The sequence below is a fragment of the Python bivittatus genome, unplaced genomic scaffold, assembly GCF_059951505.1.
Source record: "Python bivittatus isolate LINGU-HERP-01145 unplaced genomic scaffold, Pbiv_v1 ctg000340_np1212, whole genome shotgun sequence".
Classification (NCBI taxonomy): Eukaryota; Metazoa; Chordata; class Lepidosauria; order Squamata; family Pythonidae; genus Python; species Python bivittatus.
In genome coordinates, this window is record NW_028277056.1 from 25,064,094 (window position 1) to 25,076,347 (window position 12,254).

The 12,254-nt window shown below is 35.7% G+C and overlaps 1 protein-coding gene across 1 annotated transcript in view; it reads right to left on the bottom strand.

The window, feature by feature from the left end:
- The window catches only part of DCLK1 (doublecortin like kinase 1), a 190,735-nt gene that overhangs the window by 41,210 nt on the left and 137,271 nt on the right, over positions 1-12,254 (bottom strand). Inside the window, exons 7-8 of the mRNA XM_088140733.1 lie at positions 6,206-6,290; positions 1,688-1,796 (exon numbers count right to left, since the gene is read on the bottom strand). Of these exons, the coding sequence (XP_087996859.1) occupies positions 1,688-1,796; positions 6,206-6,290 (194 nt within the window). The remainder of the gene's footprint in view (positions 1-1,687; positions 1,797-6,205; positions 6,291-12,254) is intronic.

Genomic DNA, 12,254 nt, shown 5'->3' on the forward strand with positions numbered 1-12,254 from the left:
TTTTTTAGAATTTTCTATTTTGTCACTGGGGCAAGCTGCTACAAAATGTGAAGAGGTATAGTATATTGATTTAAATAATATAATTTGTAACAAAAATGAGATGAAAATATCAAATATAAAAACCTTGAAGTTTGAATTCAATATTTAAAGCAAAGGCTTAGCAAAAATAAAAGATTTTTACCATATTGTAGCAACATTGCTCAAAAAAAAAAAAAACAAATAGCAGAAGTCCCTCTAAGTAAAGCATCATTAGGTTTCCCCACTAGAGGGCTTCTTAGCATACAGAACAGTAGTTACTCAGAAATAAGAAACTTCTTCACCAAAAAGCTATCTTTATATAGATTACGATTTGGAATAATCCTCCTCCTCCTCCACTTTACATCCCAGCCCTAAATGTCCAACTTTTATTTTTTCTAAAAAAATCAAATTTTGTAGCACTTCAGTTCTAGTGGTACCAAAAAATATGCATGTGCTCTTTTATTCTTTTGCTCATTAAACAATAATATATCTAGCAGGGTATTTGAATTGCTCCACTCAACCCCCTTTCTTTACCTTCCCCCACCATAAAATATTACACTTCAGATGTCCTCAAATTTATGACAAAACTTTGAAAGGATAGACTGAGCTTACACAAATCCAGTGAATGCCCAGGAGAGACATATACACCATTTCCTTACTTTTTGCTCTGTTAAACCATTTGTTAAACTGCTGCATGAAACTTAGAGTACTGGACTTAAATCTGTGCAAGCACAAATTCAGCTGTGACTCAGCCTGGGCTATTCTTCCCTACAGATCTCATAGGCTTCAATAGAAGTAAAGAATAAGTAAGCTGCCTTGAGAGTCTTCAAGGAAAGGCAAGAATGAAATGCAACAAATAAATTCCACCCACTCCCTGAACTGGAACTGAATAGCCTCTTTATTTAATTATACACTAACTTATAGTGTTTCGATACTCCTGGTAAAGATTACATGTTTCATTTGCTTGTGATTGCACGGGTTGCTTGTGATAAATATAGTTTACCCTGATCAGGCCAGGATTTTTTTGCATATATCAGCTAACTGTACACATATATGCATGTATGCCAATGGCTGCTGCACAGGAGGTCCCAAATGCTCCACAAGGGGGACAGTGGGATTTCTCCCCCAAATTCCCTCCTTCACCAAGCAGGGAAAGAACAATACTGATGGAAAAAACAGTTCTTTTCTGCTGGGTTGATCCCCAGTATGTCAGATAAATGTTATTTATAATATTTTATATGTTATAACCAGTGCACCATTCACAGACTACTGCAGATAGCAGCCGCAGCAGATTTGGAAGTCAAACCTGAAAAAATTTATGTAAGGAAGGACTTTTCATTTTCAAGGTACTTACTGTGCCTGCCTATATATGATGCTTTTTAAACAGCATTAGTTTTTCAAAGAGCATATAGGTCCAGTAAGACCCAATTACAAAAAGAATAATTAAGAACGGTAGAAAATAAAAGCACTGTATTTAGATTGTTCCTAAAGAACATTTCCTTATAGGCCTAGCTGGAGTCTTTTTTCCCTCCTATTTCCCATTTTGTTCCTATTTCCCATTTTATAGGTGATGTGTATCACACTTCTTTGATACACATAGCCTATAAACAGAGATACAACCTAGGAGTAGTTTAACATTAGGAACTGCTTTAACAGAAAGCTCACTCACCTTTCTATACACTCTTTCACAATGGCAAAATTTCCATCTCCTATTGTCCGGCCAACTTTATACCTCTCTGCTATTGAGGCTGGAACCTGGAAGCCTTCATCCAACACTTCTGAAAAGAATTGTTGTAAGTTTCATTGGTGGAAAAAGCAACACAGATATGACATATAATACATATTTTACCTATACCTAGACAGCTTAAGATAATTGAAACCATCCAGAAACAGCATTTTGCAAAACAGAGAAACCATGTTGCTGATACCCCTCAGAAAGTTTCACCATATTAAATGTTAAGCTTATGGATGCTGGCCCAATTTTATGCATTGCTTGTATGATCTCTCTCACACCCATTGGTGATCAACTCACAAAAGTACTATTTCATCTCAATGCTGGATTAGTGCAACACAGCATAATTAAGTCTATCTACAAAAATCTAACACTCAAGTACTTCTTTTATTACACCCTGTAAGCTGAGAGCAACACAAACTTGCTCATGTGATAACTTCTATTTTTCCTCCTTTGGTATTAAATATTTGGTTTTTAAACAAGTGTTCTCAATAATGTCACCAACAAATGCAACCTGGACACCAGATGCTTAAAAAACTTTCACAGTTCAATCAAAAGAGAGGAAAAAGAGGTTCTATTTATTGTATTTTAGTAGCCATTAGAGAACCATTATTCTTCAAATATTTTTTAAAGAGCTGGAGCCATAAACCTTCACTTAAACTAACCATGTTTAGCTTTTTCAAATCATAACAACTTTGTATTTTTATTTTTAAAAACCTCTTACAATTCTGTTCTAAAATCAGTATAACAATTGAATTGTCCTGATCAGATAAATTCTCCTGTTTTGTTTTTGTTAAGCAGTTCTTACTCGGTTTGATTAAAGAGAATTTCCTTCAGCAAATTGAAATCTAAGGGCCACAACTCAGCTTCTGGGGAAAATCTGAGGGCTGCAAAGCAGATGGGACTACAGCACAGTTGTTAGCAAGGCAAGGTTGCATTTGGGGTTTCTCTATTTTTAGCTACTTAGCTTAACTTTATAGGGCTTACACAATAATTTTCATGTGTTTTCTACCTCAAAAAGGCTAGAAATTGTGCTATCCATTTTCAGCAATCATTGTTAGAGTTATTTTATTTATTAACTCTACTGTGACTCTTGGCAGCATACAGTATACAAAACTGAAAATAAAAACATCCACTCAATACCAAAAAAAAAAAAAAGTCTGGAAAAAAACAGCCACCATCTCACAAATCAGTCAATCCACGAGCCTGACACCCATTGTAGCCTGAGGTGGGCAAAAGTTAGGGTGGGGCTGTACAAACTTTTGGGAAGATATCATTCCAGAGGCCACGTTCTACATCAGAGAAGGCCTGTTTCATGGGTCCCATTGGGTGATATTGCTTAACTGATAGGACCCAGAACATGCTGACTCTGCTGAATCATATAAAATGAGCAGCAACTATGGAAGACAGGTGGTCCCTCAAATAACCAAGTTCTATGCCATCAAGAGCTTTATAAGTGATAACCAACACATTGAATTGTACCGAGTGCAGCTTCCAGAGCAAAGGTGTTACATGGACATAGCAAGGCATACCGTGTGTTGCTATGTTCTGGACCAGTTGCAGTTTCTGAGTGGTCTTCAAGTGCAGCTCCATATACAGCCCATTGCAATAGTCCAAACACCAGGTGACCAAAGTTTCTTAGGGGCCCCCTTATCCAGATATGGGTAAAATGGCTCACTAGAAGAATCTATGTAAAGACCTTCCTAGCAAGTTGCCACTTGTTTCTTCAGCAGAAGCTGTGAGTGCAAGAATCCCAAATTCTGTACCAGTCCTGAAGGGGCAGTGCAACCCCATTCAGAACTAAGGATGGAGCATATCAAGATCTGGGTGGTCCAAATACCCAGAGTCACTTGGTCTTGTCAGGGCTCAGCTTGAGCTTGTTCCCCTGCCAACTGACTCCCATAGCCTCCAGACACAGGGACAAGGCCTTGACGGAATCACCTGGTTGGCCTGGGCTTGAGATATTCACTGGACGTTATCAGCATACTGTTGATACCTGGCATCAAACTCACCCCTGTTTTACCCATTCCTACTTTGAAATTATTTCTAAACAGGAAAGAAAGGAATTCAAAAAAATCTCAAGGAAAATATGATGTTCCTGCACTTTTTAAAATTGCAAGATGGCCAAGGTATATGCATAAATGTTCTAAGTTCATTTAGATTTGTTATAGCTACCCCACTCCAGTAGACTCTAATCATCTTACAAAATCTTACAATAAGTTTCATTGTATATTATTTCTCCAGCAGTCTACAGTTTCCAGCAGCAAGTTGATGGCCTTGATTGCAGAGGCTATTCGTGTACAGTTCAAAGACCTGAAGGGCCAGGTTGGGGACAGATCATTTGGAGAAGACCTATCTATGTGGTCACTGAGAGTCAACATCAACTTGATGGCACAAAATCAGTCAGTCAATTAATGGCTTCTCATATCTCAATTCATTTCCAAGGGAAAACATAACAAGGCAAACCTTCCCACTGGATAACTGAGAAAGAGGCCTATCTTTGAGAAATTGATGGATAATTTCTTCTTATTCTGAAAAATTTAATGAAATCATCCACCCAATTCCTCTGCCAACAAACATGGTGTATTTCACATGACCATTTGTGCCTAGCTTGTGATGAGATGCCTAACAAATTTTGAGAATGCAGTTAAGGGAGGAACAAGGAATTTTACAGTAGAAATTCCTATATCCAGGGAAGGGAGAGAAACAGATTAAAGAATATCTTACCCTTAATTACACTATATATAAGTTGTGCATGAAATTTTCTTGGTAGGATTTCAAGATTAATGTCATGCTTTGTGAGATTGACAAGCTCAGGAAAAAAGAACCACTTGGATTTCTGTAAAGAACTTTATTGCTTGTAAAAAATAATAGTAATTTTAAAACCCTACAAGTTCCTGGCTATGTAGCTTAGAGGCACAGAGGATTTCAGCCCTTCTTTGGGAGATAAACCAATCTCCTTAAAAATGTACAAAATCTAATATAATTACCAAAAAAAAAAAAAAAAAAAGCCATCAAAAGCTACCTGGCTTTTTCAACAGGCCTTGTAGGTAGGAATATCATGATGTGCTCCCTCCTGTAATTTGGAAATTAATTAATATAGAATTTTATTTTTTTCCTATAGCACTATGCTTTCTATTGCATTGTTATTTGTAGTTTAGGTTTTGTACCTTTACTTTATTTATGGAAACAGGATATGTAAACTGCTCAGAGTCAGTTTCAATTGAAGTGGCATATAAACTCAATTAGTAAATAAAATAGAAATCCCTTTTTAAATTTTAAATTTTAAATCTTAAATGTATACATTCAGTGTTGTAGAAAAGGAGTTATAGAGTTGCTTGAATCAGGGTCAGCAACTAAACAGAAAATCCACAAGGACTGAAAAAGAAATGTTCCTAACAGATCACATGATGTTAATGGTCTGCTACAAATAGGAATTTCTCTGGAAGAATGTATTTATTTACTTAAAAAATTTATATAGCCGCCCATCTTATATCAAACTCTGGGCAGTTCCCAAATCTCAAAATAGATGCTGCATGGAGTTCAACTTTTATCTCATAAGAAGATTATAAATAGCAATAATACACACATGCTCACCTTAAACACTGGGAGAAGCCTGAAATTACATAAAATTCACTAGCTTATACAAATAAAAATGACTTAGCAGCACATAAAAATAAAGGAAAGATGAAATGCAAATCCTGGGTAGAACATATTTACTTATTTCTATAGAAATAGCCATTTTTCTTAAAGTGAAGCCCTCCTTCCATTTAGTTGGAATTTCCTTTTTCCTGGAAATTCCAGCTTTAATCTGAGACTCTGCAAAATAACATTGACCCCTCTGAAACTCCCAGTTTCAGTCCATAACTTCTCCTTCAGTTCCCTCTTTCAGTTCTGTCTCTGCCTTTTCAAAGGACTCAATTTTTCTCTCCCTAGAAAATTCCTCTCCTCTCTGGGCTATCTCTTTGTGTACCTACATGAACAAGAATCATGCCTTACCTATAGATGAGGATTGCTGATATCTGCAGTCAGTGAATGATCCAGACTGGGGTCATTCAGTTCATTTCGCAGAAGATTATTATATAATATCTTTGTGGCATGAATATAAATGGTTTAGGAAATAACTAATTAGCTTTCAATCCATGGCAATCAAAACCTCTATACACAATCTAAACTAGAAAGTTAACCAAACAATAAAAACTTTCTCAAGATGTACTGGAGATGTACTCTCACTCTTTGCATATGATATAGAAGTATTTTGAATATTGGAAAAAAATGGAAAATGGCTATGGAAGTACCAGATTACTCTATTCAGTAATGCACAGGACAGTTGAATACAAAACATCAATTTCTCCCTAATACCAACAATCTTTCTTCAAATTTTAAAGGCAACATATAATAGAGACCTTTGTATTATGAACTTTCAAACAGATGCATTTTATCTACTAATATTACCTTCACCAGGCCCATCATTTTCATCCATTGAACTGCAGACTTTGGTAGAGGCTAGTGAGGTAGAGGAACCACTGTGCTGAGAGCTCTGGAAATGTAGAATTGGATTGGATAAAGATAATTAAATATGGTTTCAACAAGGCTAGATTACAAAAAAAAAAATCTAGAGAGTCTACCTGATGGGTGATCAGAAATGATATTTTTTTAAAAAATGCTCCTGAAACACTCTATCCTTGAATACTTTCAGAAACCATCTTCAATTTACTGCTCATTATGTAAAAACCTTCTATGCCACATTCTCTTTCCTTGTTAGCCTCCTAACCATTTTTGAACAATTCAGAACGTCTCTGTTAAAATGCTCTATCACTGAAAACGTATCGCTCTGTTTCTTTGAGAAATCTGCCATTTAGGATCTGAGTTACCAGTACATGTTCTTCTGCTTACTTACCTGTAAAGTTTGCTACAGGAAAAACTCACCACAGCAGAAAGGACGTTTATTTTAAAGGCCTGGAGGAAAATGTTAATGTTACTCATGCCAATATATTGATAGCCAGATTCTCAACCAATTGTACCAGTTTATCTACTTCTGACATTGACAATGTACCACCATCATAACAGTATATTGTTTGACATGGTAATAGTATTAACATTTGTATTAACTTATCCTAAACTTGAGAAAGTTTTGGAATACAATTGGTAGATAAATAGGACCTCTTGCAGACTTTATTCTTCAAATTATTTTGCTTGCCAGTCAATTAATCTAGCAGTTTTATATCCTTTCCTCTTTCAAAGCTTTTTATTTTTTTAATTGATTATCATATTTTTCCTTATCCGCATCTAGAGGATAAGTGTATTATTTTTATAGCTAGCTCTCATTGCTGTATTCTCTTTGAAGAGACGGCATAATATTTGAGTTACAATACCTGGACTGCAAAACTCTCCAAAGCCTCAGAGATTTTTAACATTTTAGAGTTTTCTGTATCTGCTTGCTACCATCTAGTGGTTTTCTGAAGTCTAGAAGCTGCAGTCCTAATAATAATGCCTCTCACGTCAAATTCCCTTTTTTACTAAATAAGGATGTTATCAATAGATTCTTAGCTAAGGGATGAAGTTAAAGATTTTTTTTTTTTTGCAATTACTTAGTGATCATAGGCAATTATAGTACAAAAGAAGCTAAAATCTATTCAATGTATACTTACTGTAATCTTTGAACACACTTCTTCTAAGAACTCCTAGAGTCACATTCATTCTGCTTTAATCTCTATAACTGATATGACTAATTTCTTCTTTTGAAAGGAGGATTTTACTTATCACTGCCTTCTCTTTTCTACTTTTCAGTGACAACTCTGTACTAACTTCATTTATTCAACATACTATATTAACAGATGGCTGCCAACACCAGCCAGAAATGGCACATTTCTTGGAATAGTCCATGAACTGCAGAATGTTCCCTACTGGCAGAATGAGTGGAGACAAAGAGTTCTTCTGAAGATTGGCTCTAGCTATTATAATAAGATTCATACATGAGTGGTGAATGTATAGGTCTGCAATCTTGCTTAAAGGCCACATATTCTCAGATTCACTCTTTCCAAACCTAGTGCCCCAAAGGCCATTACTGGCTGAGGGATCATAGAAGCTGAAGTCCAACACATCCAAAGAACATCAGGTTGAATAATTCTCTACCGCTCTCATACTTCTTTTATAATATTGGGAAGAGATGAGACAAAACAGTGGGAAGACCTTCCTAGAATATTAAAGATATCTGGGCATAAAACTCTCATGATAGCAATGATAATATTGCATGAACATTTCCTGATTTTGCACAAAGGAGACAGACATCAGCTGTCTGATGGGGAGGGATGGGAACTTAACACATGAATCAAACATTTGTATGGAAAGCCTATAGTAAAACCCCACACAGAGAAGATATCTGATATTACCATACAGTTTCACAGTAGAAGAACATAAATTACAAGTTTGTCTATATTGATTTATGTTTGCTTCAATATATTATTTAATTTAAAATAATATACATCATGATGTAGTTAAACAATCCATAAGTCCTTGACTTATGACCACAATAGGGAGCAGAAAATTCATCTTTAAGCAGTGCAGTCATTAGGCAAGGCATCATGTGACTGCATCCAATTTTATGACACTTTTTGCTGTGGTCATTAAGCAAATCACCATGGTCTTTAAGTGAAATACATGGTCATTAAGTGAATCACACAGTTGTTAAGTGAATCATGCAGTTTCCCATTGATTTTGCTTGTCGGAAGCTGGCTGGGAAGGTCACAAATCACGATCACATGAACTAGGGACTCTGCAACTGTCATAAATACACGCCAGTTGCCAAGCGGTCAAATTTTCATCATGTGACTACAGGGATGCTGTGATGGTCATAAGTGCGAGGACCAGTCGTAAGTCACTTTTTCAGCACCGTTGTAACTTACAATGGTTGTTAAAGGAATAGTTGTAAGTCGAGTACCTATAAAGCTAAATTTAAAAAGGAGATATGGGCATAAATGCAAAACCCTGTATCCCATATTCCTATATGCTTTGCTCTTTGCAAATACATTATTTAACCCAAAGATCTGCAAGGAGACTATACCAACATTCAGCTAAACACCTTCTTTAGTCTCCTTAACCTTACAAGCACCCTATTATAACAGGGCATTGGAGATGTGGTCTCTGTGAGTTTAGCACCACTCACATGAAGGCAAATATTTACATAGAATTATTGAATTGGAAGGGACCGTAGAGGTCATCAAATCCAATCCACTGCACATGGCAGGATTCACTGCACCATCCCTGATAGATGGCTATCCAGACTCTGTTTGAAAATATCCAGTGAAGGGGAGCAAACCACTCCATGTGGGAAGCTATTCCACTGATTGACAGCTCTTCCTGTCAAGAAGTTGTTCCTAATGTCTAATCGGTATCTTAATTCTTGAAAGATCACTCCATTGGTTCTAGTCTTACCCTCTGGAGCAAGTGAAAATAAGTCCAAACCCTCTACCATAGGATTTAGTGTAGCTCATGATTATCTTTTAATTGTTTCCAGCAAGACCTAAAGAGTTTCTTTTATAAGATAAGGTTATATTTTTACATAGAAATTACATAGAAAAATGCCTCATTTGCATTACATTTCCACCAGATGGTATGGCATGACTGCAGCAGAATTTCCAAAATTCTCTTACCGAATTATTCTCTCTTACCAAAATAAGGCCATTATTTATCTGAGTGAGTTTTATCTGATTTGTATTGAAATTTAACTTAGAGAGTAGCTTTCGATTTTGATTCATTCTTTTTAGATTAGTTACAAAAAAGATAATTCCTGAGTTTCTATTTCATACAAAAATGTATCTATCGGTTAAAACTGTACAGCAGAAGAGAGTCCATTTACTCCAAAGAGTAACTGGAAAATAATTCAGGAAAAATGCTTTTGTCCCTAAACAACAAAATCTGCATTAATTTATAAAATTAACCAGAGGGAAAAATGGCATAAAATAAGATTAATGACAATGGATTAGGAGATAGTTTTCCCACTAGTTTAAAGCAGATAATGGAATTTCATAGTGTTCCTGCTCAATAATTATGTGATGAAAGATAAACCGAAGATAAATGACTGTAGATTATTAATGTATTTAATAATATTTACACTGTAAATTCCACTGAGTTTAGTAGGATACACAGCTACATTTACGTATGACGGCAGCCTTAGTGCAGCAAGGCCAACTTTAATATAATGTTCCATAATTCTTCCACATAAATTCCATAAATTTGTATCACCCATATGCGTCTGTGGGGCTGGGAACTTTTCTGGAACATATGTGAGTCATACTGGAGATGGGAGCAAGAAGTAATCTAGTCACATAACATCCTGTTTAAATTTTAATAGGTTCCCCTCCACCAGCAATAAATTACTAAGATTTGGGCTGAATATATTTAAAAAATATTAAAGAAATGAAAGGAACAATTAAAGAAATTAGGGATAAAAATTATTTTAACAAGCTGTGGTTTAGCTTGAACACATTTCCAAACCTTTGAATTACTACTATGAGTCAGTTTTTGATGCCTGGCAACTGCTTGGACTAGTCCCTGCAGTTTTCTTGGCAAGGTTTTTCAGAAGTGGTTTGCCATTGCCTCCTTCCTAGGGTTGAGAGAGAGTGACTGGCCCAAGATCACCCAACTGGCTCTGTGCCTAAGGTGGGACTAGAGCTCACGGTCTCTAGCCTGATGCCTTAACCACTACACCAAACTGGTTCACTACTTTGAATAAATACTGAAATTTACAAGCCAACACTTATTTTGCTTAAAACATACTACAATTGTGGTATTTTCATTTTTTTCTCCACCTAATAGTTTGAAGATCTTCATATACCTATCATTTGAGATTTCAATATAATTCATTTTTATCTCAGTAATACTTAAGCTCTGCTCGGACTCCTGGATCACGAGCTGAACTCAAATTCATGCTTCCTTGAGCACTGTTTCCCTTCAGATCTTCAACTGAAAGCATGGAGGCTGGTGAAATAGGACTACTCACATGGTCTTAAAATGAGCACTTAGCACATTCAGGGGAATCCCTAGAAAGAGCTACACTGGCCATTTGACCTAGAATACTGCATGAACCTATTTAGTGAATGGAATCGTTTCCTCACAACTGATATCTCAAATTCCAATCTAAACATCATTATTATCAGGATTTGATCTGAAACTGTATTTTTATCAGAAGTCTGACACAAATAAGTGCTATCTGAAAATATTTTGACCAAACCTAAATGCATATATATTTAGGAATATATCCAATTATGTGCATATTTAGAGTAACTGTGCACAGTTTATTAGTCTCTTAATCATCTTTGTTCCTAATCTAAACCACAGCATTTCTGAAACATAACATTTTCCATTCTAAATAATAAATGCTTTCTTTTAACAGTTAAAAAAAAGTTTATTTGAATATTTAGATAGGCTAAATAAGTATGCTTCTTAAACCTTTAGTTAACTCCCTTGATCCACTCAGGATGATTACATTTGTCTCTAGCCCCTGTTGCTGCTTGATTCAAGAGAATGAAACAATTATTTCTTAAATATAAAATAATAACAAATACTTGCATGGGAAAAGATCTGTGAAGTTTTATGAGTTTTCCTGGACATAAACTTCCATTAAATGTGTTCTTATAAGGGGCTCAGAAAAGGGCCCTGGGCCTTAGGGAAGGTATGTCGGAGTTCCTTTCTCTGCTTCATTAAACATAGTAAGATATTGTCATTTCGTTCACTTTTTCCATTTTATTTTTATTTTTTGCACTTTATGAAGCCTAGTCCTACATAAACTGTAATTCCTATTTCTGAAATTCTTGTTATTGTTCCTTTACTTCCTGTTTATTGGATGAAGTGGGATTGTCATTATAAATCTCACAGTTTGAAGGATGTTTGCTTCCATTAATGACCATTCCAAATGTACAGAACCACTGTTTGTGTTACATAACTACTAAAAACTGGGCAAACATCCTATGCAATTATAGTGAACTTATACTTGCTGTACTTCAAACCCAGCTGTAGATCACATTAGGATCACTAAAAAAAAAAAAGATAATTCCAGACCAAAAAGCCTTCATGGAACCTGAACCCCTCAATATAAATGGCAAGTCTTAATTTTAATTCGGTCTGCACCATTTGAGATGTCATCACCATTAAACAAATTTTAAGAGGGAGCTCTTGCTTCAGATTCTGGCCACCTGGCTGCTTTTAAGACACACCTACATTAAAAGTAAGTAGCTGCATAAAAGCAGGACTTGGTCTGTGGTGTAAGTACTTCACATCCAGATCAGCTTAATTTAACAGATGGCCAACATACCACCATTGCTCTATGATGGAAAAAGAAAGATCAGCGCTATAGGGTTTCAACCACATTTTACTGAAAGATTTGTTCCGCAGTTCATTGGTAAATATTTTAAATGGGAAAACCCAGTAATAGTCCTCAGGCTGAAAGTATGTCAGTGCATACAAGTGTTTTAAGCATACAAATTAATTTATGCTGAAGATCTTT